The sequence below is a fragment of the Dromiciops gliroides genome, chromosome 6 (assembly GCF_019393635.1).
Source record: "Dromiciops gliroides isolate mDroGli1 chromosome 6, mDroGli1.pri, whole genome shotgun sequence".
NCBI lineage: Eukaryota > Metazoa > Chordata > Mammalia > Microbiotheria > Microbiotheriidae > Dromiciops > Dromiciops gliroides.
This window is the reverse complement of record NC_057866.1, coordinates 265,110,517-265,123,848: the sequence shown is the minus strand read 5'-3', so window position 1 is coordinate 265,123,848 and position 13,332 is coordinate 265,110,517. Positions and strand designations below refer to the sequence as shown.

The 13,332-nt window shown below is 41.2% G+C and overlaps 1 protein-coding gene across 2 annotated transcripts in view; it reads left to right on the top strand.

The window, feature by feature from the left end:
- Positions 1-13,332, top strand: part of INTU (inturned planar cell polarity protein) — an 84,284-nt gene that overhangs the window by 27,398 nt on the left and 43,554 nt on the right. For both annotated transcript variants that reach the window (XM_043973138.1, XM_043973136.1), the window contains exon 4: positions 6,071-6,274. In XM_043973138.1, the coding sequence (XP_043829073.1) occupies positions 6,071-6,274 (204 nt within the window). The remainder of the gene's footprint in view (positions 1-6,070; positions 6,275-13,332) is intronic.

The following is a 13,332-nucleotide window of genomic DNA, read 5'->3' as shown; positions in this document are numbered from 1 at the left end:
GCAGTGAAGCCTTCATTCTTGGAGCAAACACATGGATCTGGAAGATGGTGGTCCAGATTTATCAAGGGAGTGAGTAAATACATTGTGGTGTAAACATACAAGCCATGTATGTCGGATGATGGCAAGAGGTCCGGGTTTTCTGAATCACAGGGCGCATCAGGAGATTAAGAATGATGAGATAAGGGTAGAAAGATAGAATGATATCCACTTGCTGGGGCCTTGATGTCTGACCAAGGAGTTTGAATTTTATTAGTAGGTTATAAAGAGCCATTGTACATGTTTTGAGCACAAAAGTAATGTGATCAGGTGAGAGTGGTATGAAGGATGGGTTATAGAGGAAAGCAAGCGGTCGTGAGAAAATAAGGGGCTTTTAAGTAGTCTAAGTAGGTGTTAGTGGGGCAGCTAGGTGGCACAGTGATAGAGTACTGGGCCCAGAGTCAAGAAGACCTGAGTTCCAATTTGACTTCAGACACTTACTGACTGTGTGACCCTAGGCAAGTCTCTTAACCTTGTTTGCCTCAGTTTCCTCATCTGTAAAATGAGCTGGAGAAGGAACTTGCAAACCACTCCAGTATCTTTGCCAAGAAAACCCCAAAAGGTATCATGAAGAGTCAGACACGATAGAAAACACCCCACTAAACAAGAAGAAGGTGGTAATGACAAAGTGGAGGGCAGAGTGGAAATAGAGAGGACAGATCAACTAAAGAGAGAATTCAGGTGCCGAGGAACAACCACAGTCATACAAGTCTTGACAGCTACCAAGAGAGAGGAACGGAGAGTATAATATTCCAAAAAGCAAAAGGTAAAGAATTACAAGCAAGAATAACTTACCCTGCAGGACTGAGTATAAACTTACAGGGGAAAATAGCACTTTAAAGGGATAGAGAACTCGTAAACATTCCTGATCTGAAAGCCTGCGCTCAGAAGAAACCATGAGAGGCAAACAGGCATCAGGAAAAACCTCCCCACATAAATGTATTTGAGCAGATGGAAGGGGCTCTACCGTGGTACAGTAATTCTCTCCCGATAGGAGGAGAAGAATCAAAACTCACCTTAGAATCTTTGTGTCTTCAGGGGTCATAAAGGTCAGTTCTTCCTGACGTCAAGTCCAATGCCCTGGCCACTCTGCCACTGAGAAAAACAAAAGATAAAGAGTTAGGGATCAGAATTTGGTCAAGGGAACAGTGAAACAGAAGCCAGTCATTCCATTTATAGATCATGAGCATCAATCTTATTACTTTTGGGGGGGGGAGGGGGGGGAGGCAGTTCGGGTTAAGTGACTTGCCCAGGGTCACACAGGTAGTAAGTGTTAAGTGTCTGAGGCTGGATTTGAACTCAGGTCCTCCTGAATCCAGGACCAGTGCTCTATCTACTGCGCCACCTAGCTGCCCCAATCTCATTCCTCTGTAATCAGTATCTTCTTTATAATGAGAGGTGAGAAGCAAAGAGGAAAATGCATGAGTGAAAAGGATGGAGAAAAATACACAATTAACAATGGGATGAACTTAACCTTAAAACAGAAAAGGATAACAAAATGGACTAGAAAACAGAACCCAACATTAAGACACATTTGAAACATAAAATATTCACACAATAAGGGGCTAGAGGAAAATGCCTCAGGTGACCTAAAAAAAATAGGGATAGAAGTGATGATCCCAACATGACAACAATAAAAATAGACATGGTTAAAAGAAATAAACAGGAAAACTGCATTATACTTAAAGGTAAAGACAATGAAATAATATCAGTATTTAACACATGAGCATTGATTAACACAGCATGTATTTCATTGAATTGCAGAAAAAAACAGACAGCAGATGGTTGGGGACTTCACAGTATCCCTTTCAGACTTAGGCAAGTCTATTAGAAAAATAAACAATAAAGAAATTAAAGACTTGAATAGAATTTTAGAGGAGTTAGTTATGATTGGTCTTAGCAATTACAGAATGTGAATCAAAAAGAGCATACCTCTTTTTCAGCTCTCCATGGCACCTATACAAAAATTGATCATATGCTATGGCATAAAAATCTCATAAGCAGATGCAAACCCCCAAAAACATTCAACATATTCTTTATTAACCACAACAGAGAAAATTATAGTCAATGAAGCACATTTAAAGAAAGGAATTAAATTTAAATGGAGACTAAATAATGTAATCCTAAAGAATTAGCGAGTCAAAGAAACAAATAATTTTATCAAAGAAATCCCCTCCGTTCTCAGGGCACTCCTTTGTCAGATCCCTGTTTCCAGACAGGACTCACCCTACTTTATCACCAGCATCCTCGTGTGCCTCCAGTCTTAATTTAATTTTATTTATTTATTTATTTTTATTTTTTTTAGTGAGGCAACTGGGGTTAAGTGACTTGCCCAGGGTCACACAGCTAGTAAGTGTTAAGTGTCTGAGGCCGGATTTGAACCCAGGTACTCCTGACTCCAGGGCCGGTGCTCTGTCCACTGCGCCACCTAGCTGCCCCTCCAGTCTAATTTTGAACCTATAAAGACTGAGCAAAGAAACTGGGACAGACCTGGCAATTCCAATTTCAGAGATCACTAGCCCATGATACCTTTCTACCTTAAAACCCAGAGCTCTTGCCCCAGTTGGCTTTTTCCCCTTTCTCCCTCCGACTGTAACCATCCTAACCCTAAGCTCTAAGAAAACCTAGAGGGGCAGCTAGGTGGTGCACTGGCCCTGGAGTCAGGAGGACCTGAGTTCAAATCTGACCTCAGACACTTGACACTTACTAGCTATGTGACCCTGGGCAAGTCACTTAACCCCAATTGCCTCATCAAAAAAAAAAAAAAGAAAAGAAAACCTAGAGCTGGTTGCTCTTTGTGTACTGTATTGCCCTTTTCCCCAATTTGCTTTCTTTTTTTTTCATTCTTAACCTAACAAGCACCAAATAAAATGAGCATTTCAGTATTCACTGTGCAACAGAAGGAAAAGATTGTACATGAAACCGCAAATCTCTGTTATGCAGATCTTGTTTTTCCTCTTAGATTCATAATAAATTCAACATGTAGCTTTTAAAGATGTCCTTCTGGTCCTCCTTCTGTCATTCCCTACTCATTTTCGGGGGTGGGAGGAGGCTATCCCTAACTCCACTTCTCTCCCACCTCCATGCCAATGGAAAAAGAAAAACAAAATCCTTGTAACAAAAATGAAAAAACAAAATAAATCCCTACCTTGGTCATGCCCCAAAACGGATGTCTCTTTCTTCATTTTATCAGGAGGTGGATAGCACTGGTCTTTGGGAGTCATTGTTGGTCATTGCACGGGTCAGGGTTTTAGGTCTTTCACAGCTGTTTGTTATTACAGTGCCGTTATTTTTGTACCTATGGTTCTCTTTCTTCTGCTTGCTTCACTCTGCATCAGTTCAACCCATGTTTCACTAAGATCACCGTCCCATTTCTTTTCACACAACAGTGTGCCATCCTATTCACAGATCATATACTTTGTTCAGTCAGAGAGATTAAAGGCACCCCTTTAATTTGTGATTCTTTGCCAGTACAGAAGGAGCTGTCCTAAATATTTTTGTACTTTTGGATCATTTTCCTCTTTCTTTGATCTCTTTGGGGCGGTTGTTGTATGATCTACTTTGCTCCTTCCTACCCGTGGGAACTTCAGCAAGCTAATTTATTTCACCGGGCCTGTTTCCTCATCTGCAAAATGGAATTTTGGACTAGAAGATCCTGGACCTCCTTGTAGAGCGCTGATTTTAGATTGAAATAAGTAAGACAGGGTTCTGATCTTGGAAAGAGCATGGAACTGTCAATCAAGAGATGCAGGTGCCAGGCCTGGTCCTGTTGTTCCCTTGTGTATCCTAGAGCATCAGTTTTCTCATTTGTGGAATGTGGAGACAAGCAGCTCTGCCTGCTCATGGGTCTGTATTGGGAAATTTGAAAAAATAAAGCACTTTGATGAAGAAGCATTTATTAAACACTTACTGTCTACTAGGCACAAGGTGTACAAATACAAGCCAACAGTCCCAGCCCTCAAGGAGTAAGAATACCTTGATCAGAAGATGAGGGCAGGGGCAGCTAGGTGGCGCAGTGGATAGAGCACTGGCCCTGGATTCAGGAGGACCTGAGTTCAAATCCGGCCTCAGACCCTTGACACTAGCTGTGTGACCTTGGGCAAGTCACTTAACCCCAATTCTCTCACCCCCCCCCAAAGAAACAAAAAAGAAGAAGATGACAGCACATATAAAGGAAGTCAGAGGTGGGATAGGACAGAAGAAGGGGTATATACGCAGCTGTGACTGGGGATGGTGGATCTGGTCCAAGCTAGAAAGGGAGAATACTCACCACTCACAAGCCCAGTGATGGAGCTCTAGTGTTGAGCCTGTGTAGAAACAGGACTTGAGGGGAGGGGGGCACATGGTGACTTGAAGATGGCTGGGAAGCAGCCACCATGTGGCTGTTTTATTATTTTTAATTTAAAATTATTTTAAAAGCTTTCTAAAAGCCAAAGGCCCCAGGGCAGACTCAAAGCTGAGCTGGAGATTAGGGATCGAAAGAGATTTCAGAGAACTGTCAACCCACATCCCAGTGTCTTGTGCAGCCCATGACACCCTGCCCAGCTCTTCTCCTGCCCTGAGCAAGCTGTTAACAGCTAGATATTGATTACTGCTAGGATTGACCCACTTCTCCCTCACTTTGCATGAAGACAAGTCCCAACCCAGTTTTTTCCCTTTCTTTCCTTGTCTTTAGAACCTAAATCAAGGCCTGACAATGGAAAGGCTGTTAAACTAAATTCTGTTTAGCCCTGCATAGTGATAACGTAATCCTCTGAGATGTCTACTATTGCCCTAGCCATTGAGCATTGATTATAGCTGTCCGTAAGCATTAATACTAGGGGAAGCAAAACCCTAAAATCTTCCTTTCTGAGGTTTTGGTTATGAATAAAAATTCATTTGTGCAGTTCATCCCGAGCCTTCTGGAATTGTGTGGTTGGTCATTACATTGATCCCAGTTAAGTTTTCATGAAAGTATTGCCGTCTGTTTCATTATTCCCAAATATTTTGTCTTTTGGGAGGGGGGGAACTACCTGTTTAATAAAAACTGATGGAAACGGATAGAAAGCAGTCTGGCACAAATTGGGTTTACACCAACATCTTAGATCATGTTTCATGACAAATTCAAAATAGACCCATAAGCTGAATATTTAATATCATAACATTAAAAAATGAAGAGGGGGCATCTAGGTGGCGCAGTGGATAGAGCACCAGCCCTGGATTCAGGAGGACCTGAGTTCAAATCCAGTCTCAGATACTTGACACTTACTAGCTGTGTGACCCTGGGCAAGTCGCTTAACCCCCAGTGCCCCACAAAAAAAAAAAAAAAAAAAACCAATAAAAAATCAGAAGAGAGGCACATCCAAATATTTTGTCTTAACGGAAAGTTATGTTTCTGTTGTTTTTTAAAAATAAAACTGCTGAATTGCTACATATAATTTATTAAGGATAGGGACTGGATCCACTGGCATAGGTATCTCCCAGGTGAGGATACTCCTTACCTACTCTCCTACCACTTACCAAGGGCAAATCTTAGAAAGATGTCTGAGCGCTGAAAGGTGTTCATTATTGGTTTTTATTTGTAATTAATGTTTTTTCATAAACTTGGAAGTTGAACAAAAATGGAATCAAAGATCTGGACGGGACCTTAAAGAAAGATCATTTGAGCCAACTTCCTGGTTTGAAAAATGAGAAAACTAAGGCCCATGGAGGTTAAGGGATTTACCCAGAATTACTCATGATATGTAGGAGAGCTGGATTTGAATCCAGATCTGGTGGTATCCTTTGTTAGACCATGTGCTAGATTAGCAGATTATAGATTTAGAGAAGATCCTTTTTACTTTGGAGTCAAGAAGTGTGATGGAGAAGTGTGAGTCCCTAGGTCCTTTCAGGAACAGAAAATTTCTCTATTTGTGCCTCCCGGTAATCAATTATATGTGCTCTGTGTGCATTATATAAACAGCACATGTTCCTATTATGCATGTCTGTATTATACACTATATGTTCTTGGAAACCACAACTGACAAAAAAATTGAAACGTTATTTTAATTAACAGGTGAAACTAACATTTGAAATTGCAAACTCTGGGTCAAAAGAAGTCGTTCAGCCCAAACAGAAGAAGGCCCAGACAACGTCTAGTGGTTTAGTCAGACTACTCTGGGGGGAAGAGGTCCAGGATCTTCAGCAGAATCTCCAGAGCACCCCTCACATCATCATGTACCTCACTCTCCAGCTGGACTCGGAGACATCGAAGGATGAGGTAGGTGGTCTGGAGCAAGTACAGGAAGAAAATAATGAGCCTCTCAAGAGGCACTTGCCAGGGTGTAAGTTAGTCATTGCTGGAAGCTAATTCACTTTTTTATCATTTTCAGTAACAGAGGAGGAGGAAGAGAACTGTTACCAGAACTGCATTTTCTTTTTCTTTTTTTTTTTTTTAGTGAGGTAATTGGGGTTAAGTGACTTGCCCAGGGTCACACAGCTAGTAAGTGTTAAGTGTCTGAGGCCGGATTTGAACTCAGATACTCCTGACTCCAGGGCCGGTGCCCTATCCACTGCGACACCTAGCTGCCCCAGAACAGCATTTTCTTAATTGCCTAAATACCTTTATAGTCCACTGAGTGTCTCATTGGAAGCCTGATTTTTCATGACCTCCAGCATGGGAGTGTGAGGGCCTGATTAGCACTGATCCCAGAGCCCCAAAGATGAATTCCTTTCAGAAGGAATAAATCTTCTGCTTTTATATTCTCATTTGAAAAGAATAGTTGGATTCTTTTCTAGCTGATAATGCATAGAGTGAAAACTAGAACAGCCTGTGAAGCCTAGAAAATGTACCCATTTGGGGGCATTTAATAAATGAGAATTAGGGAACATAGAGTTAACTTGAAGCTTTGAGTCTACATTTCACAGCTAATTTATCGTCAATGATCTTTTCCTAGTCTTCTTAATGCATGATGGTTAGGGTGATTACACATCTCCCTTTCAATGACCCCTTGATACCAAAAGGCCAGAGATAGTATAAATAATTGATAGATAATATAGAAACCCCAAAGTGTAGCAGTGTTCTTAATTGCTAAGAACAATTATAAATCTAAGTGCTTGGGTTCCAAGGTGTCTTGGTTCCTAGGTGAAGAATTAGATAGTCCTTGGTTGTAGTTATCTTCAGGGTGACATGGACTTTCCTGTGTTCTTATTCTAAGTGTAGTTGTCTAGGCCACCTTTTAGCCTGTCACATCTCATGTTGTTACTTAAAGGAACCACAATTTCATTGGTCTAGGGTCCTTACCAACTCGGATTACAGCCCCATAGTGCCTTGGGGGAGGAATGAATGTTCTTTTCTTTCTTCCTTCCTTCCTTTCTTTTTTTGTGGGGCAATGAGGGTTAAGTGACTTGCCCAGGGTCACACAGCTAGTAAGTGTGAATTATCTGAGGCCACATTTGAATTCAGGTCCTCCTGAATCCAGGGCTGGTGCTTTATCCATTATAGTGCCACCTAGCTGCCCCCTGAATGAGTTCTTATGACCAAAATAATTCATTGTCTGGTTGCCAATCCTCATCATCAATCTCTCTGAACTTAGGGTGGTCCTGAATGGCAGTCCATTCCTGAGCCTGCATGCAAACAGGTGCTCCACTTGCACAGCCTTAGAAAACCCAGGTCCCCTCCAGCCGCAGTGAGCCATCAAAGGGAACTCTAAGGGCCTACCTTACCAATATGGCATAATAAGGACATAGTCAAGTTCCAACCCTATCTCTTAGAGCATTAACTAATAAAAATAAATTTCACCCTTCCAAGTAATTGATTTGCTTATAGTTTATTACATAATAGTATTAATTTTATAACTATCGGACAGATCTCATTTTTTCTTTGAAAGGCTATTTAGTAAACCACTGGAATGGTGCAATTTGAGTTCAATGGTGCCTCTTTGCTTCTGTTACATTGAGTAGTTGACAAAGTAATTAATAGATGCTTCTTCGCCAGAAGTCCTAGGTTGATCAGAGAGAAAGGCTTCTTTTTCTGTGTGTTTTTTGTATCAATATGAGATTAATCACTGAAATGATAAAGGAGAGATTTGTTCATGCTTGTTTTTCACTGGGGTTTTTTGTGTTCTGGGAAAGAGAAGGCTTCAAGACCTAAGGCCTTCAATTCTATCATTGTAAGATACACAAGGAAGACAAACACTTTCTAGCTGGGGTTGGCAAGCACAGCCTTAAACCTCCTAGCTCATTGGTGGGTAAAATGTGCCTGAGATCTTTTGTCATCTTTGAATGTCTTTCCATGGGAAAGTCTATAGATGTTTCTCATAGGAACAGCATGAAGATTTTTATTTGTAGATCAAGAAAGGATTCTTCTTGGCCCTGTCACAACAGCAGAGTTGAGTAGAGGCGCCTTTTCATTGTTGAGATTGGTGAATGTGGAAAATCCACTAATTGTCACACTTCTAACAAGCGCCTCAAAACCCAGCTAATTAAATTGGCTAAGAGCTAAAGGCTATAGCACTTGCCAAATTTTTTAGTAAGGAGACTTTTTAAAAATACATTTGAAAGAAGGAATTTCCCTAACTGTCTTTGTTACCTTTGCTAAGCTTTGGCATGACTTACTTGCTAAAGAATGTCACCGGGCCATTTTGGATACTAACTAACTAAAATTTTCTTAGTATTTTTGCTTTTTAGCTTGGGATGCTTTGACCACTGATCAACAGCAGGTGTTCTTCAGGGCTACATTGAGGAGGAGGTAGCTTTCCTATTCTTTTGGTTTTTAGCATTCTGGCTAACGGTAGCCTATCCTTCTTTCTCAGTCAGGTGTCAGATGGGTGGCATTCATTTGGTTTAAAAAAAAAAAAGCAGCTTACTTATGTTGATCTATAATACTCCTGGTTTAAATTCTAGAAGCATTCCAAGAAATCATTTATTAAGCAGGGCTTGGTGATGTGCATCCAAAATATATCACCTTGTGAGAATACTTAATACATGTTCAAAACAAATGTGTTGGGGCAGCTAGGTGGTAAAAGGGGGCAGCTAGGTGGCAAAGTAGATAGAGTGCTGGCCCTGCATTCAGGAAGACCTAAGTTCAAATCCGGCCTCAGACACTTGATACTTGACACTTACTAGCCTTGTGACTTTGAACAAGTCATTTAACCCCAATTGCCTCACCAAAAAACAAACAAACAAAAAAACCACAACAAAACAAATGTGTTTCAAATACATTTTTATCTTTATAAATATGTAAGAGCTGGCTGGCCATTCACTCAATGACATCTAGTTATTTGCAGTCCATAGAGACCAAGCTGAGAAATAAAAAAAACCAGTGAAACCTGAAAGAAATTGTGTGACTCTATATGTTATAAGATTATTTTGGAGAATGGGAGGCAGAGCCAAGATAGCGGAGAGGAAGCAGCAAGCTGCCTGAGCTCTCCTTCTGTTCCCTCAAAAAGAACATTAAATCAAGCCTCTGGACGGATTCTGAAACTACAGAACCTGCAAAGAGACAGAGAGACACGGTCTTTCAACCAGAGATAATTTAGAAGACTTCGGGAAAGGTCGGTCTGGCTCAGGTAAAAGGGAGGCGCAGCGCAGTGGATAGCACTGAGGGGGTCGGGGTAAGTCAGCAGGAGGCTGCGGGCCACAGCTGAGCAGCTGAGGCCCCTGGATCCTGGCTCAAAAATCTGGTGGCCAAGAAGGACAGTGGTGAAACCCACCTGCACCAGCCGAGAGGGCAGGTAGCCAGCTAGAGGGCCATGAACAGGATAGGCGCGACTAGGCCCACTGATCCCAGCATGCTCAGACAGGAAGTCCGGGACGGGGGGAGGGGGGGGGAACTCCACACACCATAAAGGCCTCAGTGTAAAAAGCTGGTGACATAGCACCTATACCCCAGCACAAGAAGCTCAAAACAGGGACCATGGTGCCCCCAGAGCAGACCTCAACTTAAAAAATAAATAAAGGGGCAGCTAGGTGGCGTAGTGAATAGAATACTGGCCCTGGATTGAAGTGGACCTGAGTTCAAATCCGGCCTCAGACATTTAACACTTACTAGCTATGTGACCCTGGGTAAGTCACTTAGCCCCAATTGCCTCACCCCAAAAATAAATAAATATATAAGTAAATAAGCTGCAATATGAGCAAGAAGCAAAAAAGAGCCTTCTCCATTGAGGGCTTCTGTATCAACAGGGAAGAGGCAAACACAAACTCAGATGAAGACAATACTCTCAAAGGGAAGGTCAATTGGTCTCAAGAACAAAAGCTTTTCTAGAAGAGCTCAAAAAGGATTTCAAAAATCAATTGAGAGAGGTAGAAGAAAAAATGGGGAGAGAAATGAAAGCAAAACAAGAAAACTATGAAAAAAGAATCAGCAGCTTGGAAAAGGAAGCACAAAGATTGACTGAAGAAAACAATTCCTTAAAAAATTCATCTGGCAAAATGGAAAAAAAGGTGCATAATCTCATTGAAGAAAACAATGCCTCAAAAATTAAAATTGGACAGTTGGAAGAAAAGGAATCCATGAGACACCAGGAATCAGTCAAGCAGAATCAAAAGAATGAAAAAATAGAAGAAAATGTGAAATACCTCATTGGAAAGACAACTGATCTGGAAAACAGATCCAGGAGAGACAATTTGAGAATCATTGGACTGCCTGAAAGCCATGATCAGAAAAATAATCTAGACACCATATTCCAGGAAATTATTAAGGAGAACTGCCCTGATATTATAGAATCAGAGGATAAAATCGTCATTGAAAGAATCCACCGAAATCCACTGAAAGAGACCCCAAAAGGAAAACTCCAAGGAATATTGTAGCCAAATTCTACAATTATCAGGTGAAGGAGAAAATACTCCAAGCAGAAAGAAAGAAACAATTTAAATATCATGGAGCCACAGTCAGGATTGCTCAGGACCTGGCAGTTTCAACATTAAAGGACTGCAAGGCTTGGAATATGATATTCCGGAAGGCAAAGGAGCTTGGATTGCAGCCAAGAATCTATCACCCTGCAAAAATGTGCATTTTCTTTCAGGGGAAAAGATGAACAATCAATGACATTGGGGACTTTCAAGATTTCCTGAGGAAAAGACCAGAACTGGATAGAAAATTCAGTCTTAACATACAAGACTCAAGAGAAGTTTAAAAAGGTAAACAGAGGGGAAACAAAAATTACTCATTTAGGTTAAACTGTTTTGTAACGATTGGAATGATGCCACTTGCTGGAGACTTACTGTAGAAGAGTTCTGCCCATGAAGCGAAGGTCTTTGAGGGCAAGACCAGGAGTCTTTTCTTTGGTGTCAGGAAGTGACGCAGGCTGGTGGGAGGAGGAAGGAAGAGACTGGCGCTCGCTCTCAGGCTCTTTCCTGGGGATGCTGGTGGAGAGCGGAGCTAGAAATGTGCTCTCCCTTTAATAGATAGGAATCTAGGTCTTTTCTCTCTCTTTACCAAATTCTTATTCTCCTTAATAAATTCTTAAAAGTCTAACTCTTGCTAAAGCTTATAATTTATTGGAGACCACTCATTGAATATTTTAGACAGATTAGCTAGAATTTTAGCCCTTAACAGATTATATCCCTACACAGGAAGATAATACTTATAACTCTTGAGAAATGTAAATGTATTTGGGCAGACAGAAGGACTATACACAGAGGGTATAAATATAAATTGTGTTTGATGTGATGATACAAAGAAAATTAAGGGGTTAAAAAGGGAGTATATGGGGAGAAGAGGAAAGGGGAGGTGGAATGGGGTGAATTACATCATATGAAGAGGTGAAAAAAACCTATTATGATAGAGGGAAAGAAGGGAGGTGTGAACATTGTTTCAACCCTACTCTCACCAGATTTGATTCAAAGAGGGAATAACATATTCATTTATTTGGATAAAGAAACTTAGCTCATTCTTTAGGGAAGTAAAAGGGGAAGGGAAAGGGGGGACTGATAGAATGGAGGGCAAAAGCAAGGGAGAAAAGGATAAAGAAAAGGGAGGGGGGTGATAAAAAGGGAGGGCAGATCGGGGGAGGCAGGGGTAAGAAGCAAAACTTTGGTGAGGAGGAATAGGGTGAAAGAAGGGGAGAAAGTACAAAGGGGGTAAATAGAATGGAAGGGAATAGACAGTAATAATAACTGTGAATATGAATGGGATGAACTTTGCTATAAAACAGAAGCGAATCGCAGAGTGGATTAAAAGCCAGGATCCTACAATATGCTGTTTACAAGAAACACATTTGAAGCAGAGAGATACACACAGAGTCAAGGTAAAAGGCTGGAGCAGAATATATTATGCTTCAGCTAAAGTAAAAAAAGCAGGGGTAGCAATCCTTATCTCAGACAAAGCGCAGGCAAAAATAGATCTCATTAGAAGAGATAAGGAAGGAAATTACATCTTACTGAAAGGTACTATAGATAATGAAGTAATAACAATACTAAATATGTATGTGCCAAGTGGTATAGCATCCAAGTTCTTAGAGGAGAAGTTAAACGAGTTACAAGAGGAATTAGACAGTAATACTATACTAGTGGGGGATCTGAAGCTCCCCCTCTCAGAATTAGATAAATCTAGCCGAAAAATAAATAAGGTTATTTTGTTGTTTAATTATGGACAGCACAATAACTTTTTTGTGGATTTAATAGTGTTATTTAATAGTGTGATGGAATGGATAGATAACAGGCCTCCAAGCCAGGAAGACCTGGGTTCAGTCCTCCCTTGGGCTCTCACTGGCTGTGGGATGCTAAGCAAATGACTCACCCCTCAATGCTCTATATGACTGACTGTCTAAGACTAGGAGTCACAAAAGGAAGCAACCTGCCTTGGTAGAGGAAGTTTCCTCACCCAGGTGTCCCTGATAGCCAGAAAATCTCAAATCCAGTCCCTAGAACTCTAAACATAAAAGGAAAAGTCCTGTCGCAGAACAGATTTCCCATGGGTGTCTGAAAGGGTTTATTTTCCTTATTATTAACTGTTGTCATGATAGAAGAAGGTACCCTTGCTTCCTCAGCCAAGATGCAAACAGATCAGTAAGTGTACGGTTTGTCGTCCCTTTGTGGTAAGAAGCGGAAGTTTGAGCTGAATCACTTGAGAGTTGAGTGCACACTACTGAAGCGGCTTTTGAAGGACCGTCCTTTTGGGGTGGAGTCTGCGACGAACTTCCAGCACGCCAGCTTAAAACTGAAGGCAGACCGGAAGTTTGGCCTCTCTGGCTTTTCAGCTTAGCCGTTGGCGCACGCGTCTGGTGTTTGATGCTGGTTCTCGGCCTGGCGGGCAGTTTGGGATTCAGTGAGTTTTATAAAGGAATATAGACTAAGCTTAAATCTAAGATTATTCATTTGTATTTCTACTTTCCC